Source organism: Belonocnema kinseyi, chromosome 5 (assembly GCF_010883055.1).
Source record: "Belonocnema kinseyi isolate 2016_QV_RU_SX_M_011 chromosome 5, B_treatae_v1, whole genome shotgun sequence".
Taxonomy (NCBI): Eukaryota; Metazoa; Arthropoda; class Insecta; order Hymenoptera; family Cynipidae; genus Belonocnema; species Belonocnema kinseyi.
Genome location: NC_046661.1, coordinates 82430531 through 82447133, shown reverse-complemented (window position 1 = coordinate 82447133; position 16603 = coordinate 82430531). Strand labels below are relative to the sequence as shown.

Below are 16603 nucleotides of genomic sequence, written 5' to 3'. Positions count from 1 at the left end.
TGAAATGTTTGAAATTTTTGTGAAATCTTTAAAATGTTTTGAAATTTTTGAAATCTGCTTTACTGTACCCCTTTTGAAATATTTAAATTAAAATTTTAATAACATTTTTATGACATCTTTTAAATATTTTTGAATGTTGGTAAAAATCTTTTAAACCTTCGAAATTTTTGAAATCTTTGTGAAATTGTCTAAACAAAATTTTTAGTTTTTAAAATCTTCTAAAAAATTTGAAATCTTTTAAAATCTTTCAAATGTTTCGAAATTTCAAAAATCTGGTCTGCTGTACCGCTTTTGTAATATTTATGAAATTTTTTAAATATTATTGAAATCTTTTTGAATTTTGTTAAAATCTATGAAATCTTTGTGAAATGTTTGAAATTTTTGTAAAATCTTTAAAATGTTTTGAAATTTTTGAAGTCTGCTTTACTGTACCCTTTTTGAAATATTTAAATTCAAATCTTTATAAAATTTTTATGAACATTTTTAAATATTTGTGAAATCTTTTGGAATCTTGTAAACAAATTTGAAATCTTTTAAAATCTTTCAAATGTTTTGAATCTTTTTAAATCAGTTCTACTATACTGTTTTTTTTTTTAATATTTATGACATTTTTTATTAAATATTTTTAATATTATTAAAATATTTTTTAATTTTGTTGAAATCTTTGTGAACTGATTGAAAATTTTGTAAAATCGTAAAAAATGTTTTGAAATATCTAAATTCAAATATTTATAAAAATTTTATTAAATTTTTTAATTTTTTGTGAAATCTTTGGGAATTTTGGTAAAATTTTTGAAATCTTTGTGAAATCTTATAAACAAATTTGAAATCGTTTCAAATCTTTCAAATGATTTCAAATTTTTGAAATCTGATCTAATGTTCCATTTTTGGAATATTTAAATTGAAATGTTTATCAAATTTATATGAAATCTTTTAAATATGTGTAAAATATTTTTAAATTTTGGTAAAATCTTTTAAATACTTGAAATTTTGGTGAAATTTTCCTAATAAATTTGAAATCTTTTAAAACCTTTAAAATGTTTTGAAATTTTTTATCTGGTTTACTGTACCCTTTTTGAAATATTTAAATATTTGTGAAATCTTTTGGAATCTTGTAAACAAATTTGAAATCTTTTAAAACCTTTCAAATGTTTTGAAATTTTAAAAAACTGGTTTACAATACTCTTTTTGAAATATTAAAATTGAAATCTTTATAAGAATTTGTATGAAATCTTTTAAATATTTGTAAAATATTTTTGAATTTTGGTAAAATTTTTTAAATCCTTGAAATCTTTTAAAATATGGTCTACTGTACCGTTTTTGAAATATTTGTATTTGAAATCTTTATGAAATTTGTATGAAATCTTTGAAATATTTTTGAATTGTGGTAAAATATTTTAAACCTTCGAAATTTTTGAAATCTTTGTGAAATCGTCTAAACAAATTTTAAAGTTTTTAAAATCTTCCAAACAAATTTGAAATCTTTTAAAATCTTTCAAATGTTTTGAATCTTTTTAAATCCGTTCTACTGTACCGTTTTTGAAATATTTATGAAATTTTGTATTAAATCATTTAAATATTATTGAAATCTTTTTGAATTTTGTCAAAATCTTTGTGAAATGTTCAAAATCTTTGAAATCTTTTAAAATGTTCTAAACCGATTAAAAATCGTTTGAAATCTTTAAAATCTGATACTGTACTCTTTTTTGAAATCTCTCAATTTTATGTTTTTGAAATTTTTATGAAATCTTTAAAATATATGTTGAAATCTTTTTAAATTTTGGTAAAATCTTTGAAATCTTTAATATATGTTGAAATCTTTTTAAATTTTGGTATAATCTTTGAAATCTTTTGAAAACTCATTTTTCGTTGAAGTATGGACTATTACATTTTTCGTTAAAAATTCGTCTTTTTGGTTGGAAAATTAATAATTTTAGTTGAAAATTCATCACTTTTGTTGAAAATTTGAGTTTTTTGTTTAATATTCGTTTTTTGTTGTTAAAATTTAATATCTTTACTGAGAATTTTAATTTTCCCATTTTTTGTTAACAATTTTTTTTTAATGTCTTTTTTAAGTGTTTAAAATTCGTGATCTCTTTTTGTAATATTCGAAATCCTTTTAAATATTATAAAAGCTTTGAAATAATTTGAAATATTTTCAAGGTCGCTGGACACCCTGAAGAAGCTGTTTTAACTTTCAATCAAGTAGTTGTAATTTTTTACAAAAAAATATTAATCCTCATATAGTGGATTATTCAACAAAACCGATTTCAATTTAAAATAAAAATCAGTTTAATATAACAAAAAAAAATGCAACAAAATAGGTGTATCCTCAACCAAAATAGATTTATTTTTAACCAAAAATTTGTATTTTCAAACCAAGAGGGGAAATTTTATACCAAATTGTTACTCACCGTAATTTGAAGTTAATTTTTAACAATTTAAAAAATGTAGGACCTGAAGAAAATTTTCTTAATCCGCATTTATCAATTTTCTTAATTTCAGGACGAAGATAGTGATTCTGGACTAAGAGAGAATGCGCAGGTGCCTAGTGATTTCGAATCCGAAACGAGCGATATCGAGGTTTGTGTTATTAAAATAAAAATTTAAAAACAGATATTTATTTTAATTTTGAAAAAAGATTTTTTTTAAGTTAATTTTTTATTTTTATTTATTTATTTAATAGGACATAAAGGCATCGACTAGTACGAGAGTCAAAAATCCCAAATACACGAAAAAGGCCGAACCATCCAAGAAATCTAAAGCTCGCCCCAGAGTGGAAATCGAATATGAAATCGAGGAAGAACCACGAGAGATGGAAAGAGTTCGAAATTAATCTGGTGATTCTGAGCTTGTAATTATAGAAAATAAATTTGTTTTTAAGAAAATGTTGGTTAGAAAATTATATTTTGAATGCGATAACTGAATGAATATTTTTTATTTAAGCATTCTACCAGACCTGGAAGACCTGGAAATGTCTTGGAATTTTTTAAAAGTTTTGTGTGTGGAAAAGTGATGGAATTTTGAAAAAATTCAAATTCTTGAATTTTTCATGACAAAAGACGAATTTTTTTATAAAAAAGTTGAATTCTTAACCAAAAAAGAGGGATTTTCAAACAAAAAGGAAGAGTTTTCTTTAAAAAAGACTAATTTTTAACTAAAATAGATCCATTTTCAAACCAAAAATTTGTATTTTTAGTTTAAAACATTTATTTTATAGTCCGAAAAAATAATAATTTTTCACAAAATAATTAAGGTTTCAACCAAAAAAATTAATTTTTAACAAATTAGTTTAAAAATGATGAGTCTTTAAAAAAATATGTTTTTGAACAAAGTGCTTCAATTAAGTAATTTAATTTTTAATTAAGAAATAATAATTTTCAAAAAATAATTGTGATATTAAATATTTCTAAGAAAAAGAGGATTTTAATTTCAAATAAAGAACAGTTTAATTAAACCACTTAATTTTGAAACAAACAGTTGCATTTTCACCCAAAACAATTAAATTTTTAATAAAACGGATGAATTTCTAAATAAAAAAGACAAATTTTCAACAAAAATTTGATTTTCCATCAAAATATTAGACTTTCAACCCAAAAAGTTAATTTTTTAACCAGAGTTGAATTTTTTACGAAATAATTTTGGATTCTCAAAAAAATATTTGAATGTGTAAACAAATAGTTGAATTTTCAACAAGAAATCTAATAGATATTTTAACCAGCAAAATACATGAATTTTGAACTAAAAAAGAAAATTTGTTAACAAAAAATGGGAAAATTAAAATTCTCAGTAAAAATATTAAATTTTAACAACAAAACACAAATATTAAACAAAAAAGTCAAATTTTCAACGAAAGTAATGAATTTTCAACTAAAATGATTAATTTTCCAACCAAAAAGAGGAATTTTTAACGAAAAATGTAATAGTCCATACTTCAACGAAAAATGAATTTTCAACTGAAAAATATAAACTGTTAACCAAAAGCGGAAAAATGTAATTTAAAGTAAAAATAATTAATTTTTACCAACAAAAAATTTTTTAAATTTTAAGTAAAATGATGAATTTTCTAACAAAAAATACGAATTTTCAACAAAGAAAGCGAATTGATACGGATTGAATTTTCACTAATGAAAATAATACATTTAATGATTCCAGATTTATTTTAATTATATAAAAATAATTGTAGTTGTTTACAATTCAATAATTATTATTTAAAAGTCCTTTAAAATGAAAAGAATGGATTAAATTTGTTTAAAATAGACTTGCAAAAGTAATGGAATTTTTAACAATTCTAAAAACCCTGGAATATTTATGGAATTTTTCAAAGTTCTGGAAAACCCGTATAAGTCATTAAATTTTTTTTTAAAGTTCTGGAAACTGAAAAATGTATGGAATTTTTTTAAGTTCTGGAAAACCTGTGAAAGTCATACAATTTTTTGTAACTTCTGTAAACTGAAAAATGTATGGTATTTTTTTTAAGTTCTGAAAAACCTGTAAAAGTAATTTTTTTAAATTCTGGAAACTGAAAAATGTATGGAATTTTTTTAAGTTCTAGAAAACCTGTTGAAAGTCATTGAATGTTGTTTAGAGTTCTGGAAACTGAAAAATTTATGGAATTTTTTTAGGTTCTGGAAAACCTGTTAAAGTCATTAATTTTTTTTTTAAGTTCTGGAAACTGAAAAATTAATGGAATTTTTTGAAGTTCTGGAAAACCTGTAAAAGTCATAAAAATTTTTTTAAAGTTCTGGAAACTGAAAAATTAATGTAATTTTTGAAAGTTCTGGAAAACCTGTGAAAGTCATGCAATTTTTTTTAAGTTCTGTAAACTGAAAAATGTATGAAATTTTTTAATGTTTTGGAAAACCTGTAAAAGTCATTATTTTTTTTTTAATTCTGGAAACTGAAAAATGTATGGAATATTTTTAAGTTTTGGAAAACCTGTAAAATTCATTAAATTTTGTTTAGAATTCTGGAAACTGAAAAATTTATGGAATTTTTTTGAGTTTTGGAAAGCCCGTTAAAGTCATTAAATTTTTTTTAAAGTTCTGAAAACTGAAAAATTAATGTAATTTTTGAAAGTTCTGGAAAACCTGTGAAAGTCATGCAATTTTTTTTAAGTTCTGTAAACTGAAAAATGTATGAAATTTTTTAATGTTTTGGAAAACCTGTAAAAGTCATTAATTTTTTTTTGAAAGATCTGGAAACTGACAAATTAATGGAATTTTTTGAAGTTCTGGAAAACCTGTAAAATTCGTTAAAATTTTTTTAAAGTTCTGGAAACTGAAAAATTAATGGCATTTTTTTAAGTTCTGGAAAACCTGTGATGGTCATGTAATTTTTTTTAAAGTTCTGGACACTCAAAAATGTATGGAATTTTTTAAATTCTGGAAAACCTGTGAAAGACATGCAATTTTTTTTAAGTTATGTAAACTGAAAAATGTATAGAATTTTTTAAAGTTCTGGAAAACCTGTAAAAGTCATTGAAATTCGTTTAAAGTTCTGGAAACTGACAAATTTATGGAATTTTCTTAAGTTTTGGAAAACCTGTAAAAGTCATTAAAATTTTGTTTAAAGTTCTGGAAACTGAAAAATTTATGGAATTTTGTTAAGTGTTGGAAAGCCCGTAAAAGTCATTACATTTTTTTTAAGGTTCAGGGAAACCTGTAAAAGTCATGGAATTTTTTAAAGTACTGGAAAAGTCATGGAATTATTAAAAGTTCTGAAAAACTTTAAAAAGTCATAGAATTATTAAAAGTTCTGGAAAACCTGAAAAAGTCTTGAGATTGAAAAAATGACTGAATTTTTCTTAGTCGCACCTATTACAAAGTCTTGATCATTACTTTCCGCAAAATGTTTACTTTTTGAATTTATGCGGATTGGTTTTTTCTTTTTTTTTTTCTACTGAAAATAATAACATTTCCCAAATTTTTTCAAATTTATTAATAATAATAATGTCTTAATTGTTTAAAATTGATTAATCATTTTTAAAAAGTCCTTCAAATTGGATAGAATTGACTATATTTGTTCAAAAGTAGACCTGCAAAAGTCATGACATTTTTTAAAGTTCTGAAAAAACCTGGAAATGTCATGTCATTTTGGAAAGCTCTAAAAAAGCCTGGAAAATGCATGGAATTTTTAAAAGTCCAGGGAAATCTGTAAAAGTCATGGAGTTTTTAAAGTTCTGGAAAAGTCATGGAATTATTAAAAATTCTGGAAAACCTGAAAAAGTCTTGGAATTGAAAAAATTACTGAAATTTCCTTAGTTGCACCTATTACAAAGTCTTAATAAGTACTTTACAAAAAAAATGTTTACGTTTTGAATTTATGCGGATTGAATTTTTTTTCCAGTGAAAATAATAACATTATTTCCCAGATTTTTTCAAATTTATTAATAATAACAATGTCTTAATTGTTTAAAATTTAATAATCATTATTAAAAAGATTTTTTCCAAAGTAGACCTGCAAAATTCATGGCATTTTTAAAGGTTCTAAAAAAACTGGAGAAGTCATGGTATTTTTGAAAGTTCTAAAAAAAGCTGAAAAATTCATGGAATTATTTAAAGTCTACGGAAAACAGTAAAAGTCACGTAATTTTTTAAAGTTCTTGGAATTGAAAAAATGACTGAGATGTATTAAAATACATCTCTTTCTTTCTAAATTTCATAATTTCTTAATAAAAAATTTAACTGTTTAATACAAAATTCCTGTAGTTTTTTAAGCATTTTGTCTTTTTAGTATAAAATTAATTTTCTTGCTTAAAAATTAATATTTTCGGTTGAAATTTAAACCATTTTGGTAGAAAGCTAAATTACTTTATTGAAAATTAACATATCTACTTAAAAAATTTAATAAGGTGGAAAATGAACTCTTTTATTAAAAATTAATATTTTCAGGTTAGAAAACTCAACTGTTTTTGTATAAAATTTATCGATTTTGTTAGAAATTCAATTTTCTCTGTAAAATTTTACATTTTTGGTTGAAAATTGGACTTTCTTCCGGAAAATCGAGAATCGAACTGTTCAATTGTTGTATGGAAATTTATTCTCTTATTAGTTGAAAATTAATCTTCTTTCTTAAAAATTCTGCTTTTTGGTTGAGTATTCAACTATTTAGTTAAAAACTCGTATTTTTTATGAACAGACTATTACACTCTTGGTTAAAAACTTTCTTTTTAATTAATAAATTTGAACCGTTTGGTAGAAAATTCATACATTTTATTAAAAATTTGTCAATAAGTTGAAATTTCTCTAAGAATCTTAATAAATTTGGTTATTTTTCATTTAAAGTTCTTAAAAGGCTTCTACATTTTTTTTAATTTTATGAAATCTTCTCAAGTTTTAAATTATTTCTGAATGATTTCAAAACCTCTAATATTTCAATATCTCTCTTGATCTGTCTCGAATTTTCAGTAAAATTTTGTGATCTTCCAAAATAAAAAAATAGTTGAAACTTTTCCCAGGAATCATCCGCTTTTTTAATTCTCTTTGAACTTTTGGAATTCCTTAAAATGCTTTTAATTTTTTTTTGGAAATCTCTTTTTCAAAAATCTACATTTTGTTTAAAAATGTTGGAAACCTCAAGTTTAAAATAATTTTTTTTAAATCTAAAAATTCTAAATATAAATATCTAAAAATTTAAATATATTTTATGATTCATTTAAGAAAATATCTAATCATTTTGAAACGTATTCAAAAGGCTTAAAGAAGTTTTTTAATCTGCAAATTTTTTTAACAAAGTGTACATTTTGAAATATTTTGAACTCATACTTCTAAGCTTTTTAAGGATTAAAATATTTTATTTTGAAAAATATTTAGAAACTTTAAAAGTTTTGATAGTTTCAGAAGTAATTCAAAAATTGGAGATATTTAAAGAAATTTACAAGGTATCAAGAATATAAAAAACTTTTCTGAAGATTCTTAGGATACATTTTTTATTATTTTTCTTTCTGACAATTTAATTTTTAAAGAAAATTTTAAAAGTTTTCGAAAAATTTCAAAATATTTCTAAACATGTCGTCAAAAATCTGGAAGATTTTAAAATAAATAAATATATATTTAAATTTCAACATTTAATTTGATTTAATTGAATTTAAATCCAATTTAATTTATTTTAAATTTCATGAATAATTTGAGTGAGTTTCAAAGAAGTTTTAAAAAAGTTGAAAATTCCTTTTTTTTGTATATATTATTCATAATTTTACTAGAGAATTCCCCTATTTGGTTGTTAATTCAACTATTTGGTTGAAAATTCATATTTTGGGGTTGAAAAATTAGACTATTTTGTAAAAAAAATCGTCTTTTTTGGTAAAATTGTCATCATTTTGGGTTAAAAATGTCATAAAATTAATTTTGAGAAAATATTTCAAACATTTTCAAAGATTTCTGAAAAGGCCAAAAAATATTCTGAAAGATTTTAAGGCAATTTTTTAATTTTACAGAATTAAAAAAAAAATCAAGGACAAATTTAAAACAAAATATAATTGTTTTAAGGTTTCGAAAAAAGTTAAGTACTTTAAGAATTTTGAAAGGTTACAAGAAAATAAAAAAGATTTCTTAAGATTTTTGAGATAACAGTTTATGGTTTTTTTCGAATTAATTTTTGAAGACTATTTAAAAAAAAAACTTAAAGATTCCCAGCAATATCCAGAAAATTTGTTTAAATAATCTAGAATATTCCAATCTTTTTAATTCCTAAAAATAAAAAATATAATAAAATTAAGAATAATTCGAGTCAGTTCAAAATAATTTTGAAAAGCTATCTCTCTTCTTTTTTGGAATGAATTAAATTTTTTTGATATAAAATAAATATCTTTTTTATTTGAAAAATCAACTGTTACATTTTTTGTTAGCATTACATCTTTTTTCGGTTAACTATTTTATTACTTTCTTAACAAGTTAATTATTGTATTGAAAATTCGTCTTTTTGAATGAAATATTCGACTATTTTGGTAGAAAATTCAACCATTTTTTGGAAAATGAACTCTTTTGTTAAAAATTCATATTTTCGGGTTGAAAATTAAACTGTTTTTGTATAAAATTAATCTTCTTGGCTTAAAACTTAAATAATTTGGTAGTAATTTAATAATTAATTCGCGGCAAATTTTAAATTCACAAATTAATTGAAAATTTTTTTACTAGGGAGAATAACAAGATTAAATATCCAGAAAATTTTATTATAATAATAATCAGAATTGTTTAGAATTCAAAAGTTATTATTTAAAAAACCCTTCACATTGAATAGAATAGTTATGGATAATATTTAATACCTCCTAACTTCTTAAATATATATTTGTATCAAGATATAAATAGCTTAAATTTATATCTCTAAATGCGTTAAATTCAAACGCGTTCAATAAATATTAAACATGAAAATTCACGAAAATTAGTTGAAATCTGAATTTACAAAGTTAAAATTTCGCGCTAATAAAATCGATTCCTTTCGATTTATTGCAATTCGATTACAAACATAACCTCTCCTTGTGTCATCTGTCATTTCAGGATGTTAGTAAATCTTAAGAAAAAAATATTATTTTAGAGTGGAAATAAAGTTTAAGAATATTATTCGGAGGAAGATAAATAGCAGTTAATAAATCAGGTAAGAAAATCCTTTTGTACTTATTTATAAAACGTTTAAAATGATCAAAACGCAAACACTATGTTTTGGAGAAAAAAAAACATTTTATTGGGTTTACACTGTTTACAGTATTCAATCAGCAATATAAGTAAATCAGAAAGTAATTTCAAATGTTTATTTGTATTTTTTAACAATATTTAGTTCCTCATCACCTCCATGATCTTTATTTTTATACATTTGCGGTATTTTTTTAGGTTAGGAAAGCTTATCGTATCTTAGTAATTATCATAATTATTACTAAGTTTGTATAGAAAATCGTAACTTGATGTTTTTTTTAATTAGTTTAAACATGTTTTAAATTGTATTTTATTAGTTATTGTTGTAGCTTTATGTTTAATATGCATGATGTGCATATAAAGTTCTTTTTGAGGTTAAGTTAATTTTCGTTTTAAACACGTCGAAAATACAAAAACATTCATTGTAATATGCTCTAACTTCATGAATTTTAAATAAAATACATCAATTTTTCACCAAAAAGTTGAATTTTCATCTAAAAAAGATGATTTTTTATCGAGAAAGGAAATAGTTAATTTTTTATTTTAAAAAATTACTTTAAACCCAAAAGAAAACAACTTTTTTTAGTTAAACTCTACGAAATAATGTATACAAATTTTTAATACAATATTTGAATCCTCGACTCTACTTTTTTTTAATATTCATATTTTCGGGTCTAAAATGCAACTGCTGTGTACAAAATTCGTTCATTTGTCCTAAAAATTCAAATTTCTTGCAGAAAATTTGGCTTTTTGGATGGAAAATTCTATTATTTTCTTTGAGAAAATTAAACTATTTAGCTGAAAGTAATCTTTTTGGTAAAGAATTCATATTTCTGGTTTGAAAATCCAACTGTTTTCTAGAGAATTCACCTCTTTGATGTGAAAATTCAACAATTCGGCCACAATTTTTGTTCTTTCTGGACTGAAAATTTTTTTCCAATTGGAAATTTATCCTTTTTTTTAAATATATCTTTTTGTTTACAAATTCCTTTAGTTTTATTGAAGATTGAATATTTTATTTTAAAATGTATCTCTGGTTGAAAATTAAACTATTCTTTTGAAAATTAGTTTTTTTTTTGTTCAAATTAAATTTTTCAAAGTGAAAATTAAATTGAACCACTTTCGTTTGAAAATTGATCCTTTTTAGTTGAAAATTCATCTTTTAAATTGGAAATAAAATAACTTGGTTGAAATTTAAAATCCTTCGTTAAAAATTATTTTCTTTTTTTTCTAGAAGATTCATCATTTTCAACTAAAAATTCATTTATTTGGTTAAAAAATGAGCTATTCTTTTGAAACCTTGGTTTTTCTTTGAATGAAAAGGAATTTTTTTAGCCGAAACTTAAACTATTTTTTTGATAATTTGTTTCTTTTTTGGTTGAAAATTCTTTTCTTTTTAAACTGAAAATAAAACTTATTATTCCAGTTGATTATTCCATAATTTTAGTTGAAAAATAATCTTTTTGGTTTAACATTCATTTTTTTAAATAAAAATTAAATTATTCAATTTTTGGTTGAAAATTAATCTTTTTTAGTTGAAAATTCGTCTTTTTTGGTTGAACCTTGATCTTTTCGAACATAAAACTTAGTTATTTAAGTTTGGTTTAACAATTTAGCTTTTTTCGTACAAATTAATTTGGTTTGATTAAAAATTCTACTACTTCAGTTGAGGATTTATTGTTTTTATTGAAAACTCATGTTTTTGGTTCAAAATTTAAAAATTCGAAAAGTGAAGTTATAGCACTTACAAAATTGAAAAAATAAAATAAAAAATCCAAATATTGACGGCACAACAAATAATAAAAAAAAAATTATTTTTCTGTCAAACTATGCAAGATGCGACAAAAGGTATATGGATAAAAATTGTGTACCCAAAAAATATCTACAAATTTGTTAGTATTCACTTTTTCATGGGACGAGTACTTTTTTATTTGTCCGTAAAGAAAAGCATTAAAATATCAAAATTAAATTTTAGACAAACGACACAGGCCACGAAAAAATAGAGGTAAAGTTATTTCGCCCAAAAAAGATCTACATACTTGTTATTAGTCATTTTTTGGTAGAATGCGTAGTTTTTCTTTTAATTGTGAAAAATAACGTTGACATTTAAAAAATAAGATCTTTGGAAAAATAATGCAAGGTACGAAAACAGAACTGACAAAAAATTGTGTATCAAACAAAAAGATTAATTCCCTATAAACGAATGGGAATTTTTTCAACTAAAAAAGAAGAGTTTGTAAACAAAAAGATTAATTTGTTAGCAAAAATGACGATTTATAAATAAAATTCAAAAATTCTCAAACAAAAATTTCAGATTTAAAAATTCATATTATTTAGTCAAAAATTAATCTTTTTGTTTACAAATTCTGCTTTTCTAGTTAAAAATTAAACTTTTTGGTTAAGAGTTCTTGAATTTTATTGAAAATTCGTCTTTTTTGTTAGTAAATTAGTTGTTTTTTTTAATTCATATTTTTTGGTTGAAACCTAAATTTTTGGTTTAAGAACTTCTGAATTTTGTTTTAAAAATCGTCATTTTTGCTAGTAAATTTATCTTTTTGTTTGAAAATTCTTATTTTTTAGCTGAAAAATCAACTTTTTGGTTTGGAATTTTTTAAAATTCTTTTTTTTTGTCGAAAAATTACTTTTGAAATTGAAAATTTACCTATTCCATTTTTGATCGAATATGGTTCTTTTTTAAGTAAGAACTCAACATTTGTTAAAATGGAACTATTTTGTTAAAAAAATTATTTTTTTTTATTGATCTAGTTTAATTGAAAATTCAACCATTTAGATGAGAGTTCTTGAATTTGATTAAAATGTCATCTTTTTTGTTGTAAATGAGTCTTTTCATTAAAAAATTTCTCTTTAATGGAAAATTTAACTTTTTTTTTGTGAATTCTTGATCTTTTAGTTAAATTCACCTTTTGGTATTAAATTAATCTTTTTGTTTAAAAACTCTTCTTTTTTGGTTGAAAATTTAACCGTTTGGATTGAATTCTAGAATTTTTCGTTAAATTCCCTTTTTTGGTAGTAAATTAGTGTTTTTTTTTTAACTCTTCTTCTTTAATTGAAAATTCAACGCTTTGTATGCGAATTCTTGAAATATATTAAAAACTCGGCTTTTTGGTAATAAAGTAATCTTTTTGTTTAATAAGTTTTCTTTTTAAGTTAAAAATTCAACTTTTTGGTTGATAATTCTAGAATTTCATTGAAAATTCGTCTTTTTTGTGGTAAATTAAATTATTTTTTAATTCATATTTTTTATTTGAGAGTTGAACTTTTTGTTTGAGAACTTTTGAATTTTATTTAAAAATCGTCATTTTTGCTAGTAAATTATTCTTATTGTTTAAAAATTCTTTTGTTTTAGTTGAAAATTCATCTTTTTGGTTCGGAATTTTTTAATTTTGTTAAAAATTCTCCTTCGTTTGTAGTGAATTAATTTTATTGTTTAAAAATACATATTTTATTGTTTAAAAATTCTAATTTTTTAGTTAAAAATTGAACTTTTTGGTTAAGAAATCTTGAATTTTATTGAAAAATCAACTTTTTGGTTCAGAATTTTTGAATTTTGTTAATAATTTCCCGTCGCTTGTAGTGAATTTTGGAGGAGAATTCTTGAATTTTATTAAAATTTCGTCTATTTTTTTTAAAAGTAATTTAATCTTTTTGTTTCAAAATTCTTCTTTTTTAATGAAAAATTGAACCTTCAATTTAGGAATTCTGGAATTTTTCGTTAAATTTGCCTTTTTGGTAGTAAATTAATCTTTTTTTTTCAATCTTCTTCTTTAGTTGAAAATTTAACGGTTTTTATGCGAATTCTTGAAATATATTAAAAACTCGGCTTTTTGGTAATAAAGTAATCTTTTTGTTTAATATGTTTACTTTTTAAGTTAAAAATTCAACTTTTTGGTTGATAATTCTAGAATTTTATTAAAAATTCGACTTTTTTGTGGTAAATTAAATTATTTTTTAATTCATATTTTTTTATTTTAAACTTGAACTTTTTGTTTGAGAACTTTTGAATTTTATTTAAAAATCATCATTTTTGCTAGTACATTTATCTTTTTGCTTGAAAATTCTTCTTTTTTAGTTGAAAAAATTAACCTTTTAGTTCAGAATGTTTGAAAATTCTTTTTTTTTTTGGTTGAAATATTACTTTGGTAATTGAAAATGTAGCTATCCCATTTTTGGTCGAATATGGTTGTTTTTTTATGTAAGAATTCAACATTTGTTAAAATTGAACTATTTTGTTAAAAAATGGTTGCAGTTGTTGAAAATTAATCTAGTTTAGTTGATAATACAACGTTTGGGTTGAGACTTCTTTTTTATTGGAAATTAGTTGTTTTTTTGTGTGTAAAATTAACTGTTTGATAAAAATTTCCCATTTATGATGTGACCCCATTTTTTAAATGAAAAATCGCCCTATTCCTCCTCTTTTGAGATTATCTTTGTTTCTAAAGGGCTAAACGAAGGAAATTAATTCCTAAAACCAGGTAAAATTCCCCCCCTTTTTTTAGTTTAAACTCTCACGATGGACTTTCAAAATCGACCTGGAGGAAAAACCGGCGGAGGAGGCGTTGCCTCCTGGTCGGAGAGTAATCGGGATCGACGAGAGCGGCTTCGTCAGTTGGCTCTCGAGACGATAGACTTGAACAAGGATCCCTACTTTATGAAAAATCATCTCGGTTCCTACGAATGTAAATTGTGTCTGACGCTTCACAACAATGAGGGCAGTTATCTGGCGCACACGCAGGGGAAAAAGCATCAGGCGAATTTGGCCAGGCGAGCTGCGAAAGAAGCCAAAGAGGCGCCTCAAACTTTGGCCCCGGAAAAACCCAGAGTCGAGCCGAAGAAATTCGTGAAAATCGGAAGACCTGGCTACCGAGTGACGAAGCAGAGGGACCCGGAAACGGGACAACAGAGTCTCTTATTTCAAGTCGATTATCCGGAAGTTGCGGATAATATCGCCCCCAGGCACAGATTTATGTCGGCCTATGAACAAAGGGTCGAACCTCCGGATCGCAAATGGCAGTATTTGCTTTTCGCTGCCGAACCCTATGAAACTATTTCCTTTAAGGTAAATATTAATTTTATATCTCAGGCATGCTCTTTTTTTCATTCTTTTATTTTAACTTTTTTTTTAAATTCCCCTTCGTTTGTATTGTAATAATCTTTTTGTTTAAAAATGTATGTTTTTAGATGAACAATCAACTTTTTGGTTGAGAATTCTTGAATTTTATTTACAATTCGTCTTTGACCGGGAATTTTATTTGAAAACTGGAAATTTACTTCTGATGGTTGTTAAATTAAGGTTTTCATTATTTTAATAATTTTGGCAAATTCGCACAACATTTTTCTCCTTGAAAATTCGATTATTGAAATTAAAATAATTGGTTTTAAAAAAAAAATAAGAAAAATTTGTTTTTAAATCCAACATTTTTGAAAGGAAATTACCATTTTTCAGGTCAATTGTTGAATTTTATCTTTTTAGTTATAAGTTTAATTATTTGGTTGAAAATTGAACTGTTTTTTTTTCATTCATCCTTTTCGGATTAAAAATGCAATTTTTTTCGTAGAAAATTATTTCCCCGGTTGAAAGATTCTTATTTTGATAATGCAGTCACCTGAAATTTTTTTTTATCGAAAATTTAATTATTTTTTAAAATTTATCTTTTTGGTTTAACAATTCGCCTGTTTTAGTACAAATATGATTTTTTTTATGAAAGTGTAACTTTCTGGTTAAAAATTCTTCTTCTTTGCTTGAATATTAAACTGTTTTGTTTGAAAGATTAGGTTTAATCGTTTTGTTAAGAATTAATTTTTTTTCTTAAAAAATAATCTTTTTTAATTGATAAAGTAATTACTTGGGTAAAAGTTAAACTACATTGTTAAAAATTAATTTTTTTGATGTCTTTGGGTAAAAATTTAAATTTCTAGTCAAAAATATTTTTTTGTTTTTGTTCAAAGTTAATTTTTTATCTGAAGATAGTCGAATTCTTAACCAAAAAGTATAACTTTTTAACAAGATGGATAAATTTTCAACTAAACAGTAGACTTTTCACGATCAAAATTTGAATTTTTGATCCAAACAGACGAATTTTTTCAACCTAAAAGGATGAATTTTCAACCGAAAAGTTACATTTTTATCCAAAAAGATTAAATTTCCCTTAAAATAGATGAATTTTCAATTTAAAAAAAATGTTAAAAAGTTTAATTTTCATCCAGAAAATATTTTAATTCTCTTTTCAATACCGAAATATTAAATTTAAACTAAAAGTACATTAATAAAAAAAAATTTTAATTGTTAAATTTTTATCCAATTGAACTGTTCTTTTGTTGTTGTAAATTCATCCTTTTTGGATTAAAAATTCAATTTTTTTCGTGGAAAATTATTTCCGGTTTAAACATTCATATTTTGATCGTGAAAAGTACCCCTGAAATCTTTTTTAACAGAAAATTTAATTATTTTTTCATAATTGATCTTTTTGGTTTAACAATTTGTCTGTTTTAGTACAAATATATATATATATATTTGAAAATGCTACTTTTTGGTTAAAAACTCTTCTTCTTTAAATATTTTATTGTTTTTTTAAAGATTAAAATTAATTGTTTTTACTTAAAATCAATTTTTTTCTTGAGGATTTATATTTTTAATTGAAAATTCATCTATTTGGTTGAAATTTTAACTAGTTTGTTAAAAAATAATTTTTTTAAGTGATAATTTAATTACTTGGGTAAAAGTTAAACTACATTGTTAAAAATTAATTTTTTTATTTATTTGGATAGAAATTTAACTTTTTAGACGAAAATCTTTTTTTTGTTTTCTTCAAAATTAATTTTTTAACTTAAAATGTAAGTTGATTGAAATTTTTCATATATATAAAGTTTGACAGTAAAATTGTTATTTTTTGGCTTTTAGACATTTTAAAAAATAAGATAAATTTATTTTCAAATCCAAAACTTTTGAATATAAA

At 22.8% G+C, this 16603-nt stretch overlaps 2 protein-coding genes across 2 annotated transcripts in view; both read left to right on the top strand.

Annotated features, from left to right (window-relative positions):
• The window catches only part of LOC117172669 (protein MAK16 homolog), a 15981-nt gene extending 13084 nt beyond the window's left edge, over window positions 1-2897 (top strand). Inside the window, exons 7-8 of the mRNA XM_033360796.1 lie at window positions 2506-2583; window positions 2687-2897. Coding sequence (XP_033216687.1) covers window positions 2506-2583; window positions 2687-2836 — 228 coding nt within the window. The 3' untranslated portion in view covers window positions 2837-2897. The remainder of the gene's footprint in view (window positions 1-2505; window positions 2584-2686) is intronic.
• Window positions 2898-9461: 6564 nt separating this feature from the next.
• LOC117172595 (splicing factor 3A subunit 2) overlaps window positions 9462-16603 on the top strand; it is a 14669-nt gene continuing 7527 nt past the window's right edge. Inside the window, exons 1-2 of the mRNA XM_033360679.1 lie at window positions 9462-9594; window positions 14147-14706. Of these exons, the coding sequence (XP_033216570.1) occupies window positions 14161-14706 (546 nt within the window). The 5' untranslated portion in view covers window positions 9462-9594; window positions 14147-14160. The remainder of the gene's footprint in view (window positions 9595-14146; window positions 14707-16603) is intronic.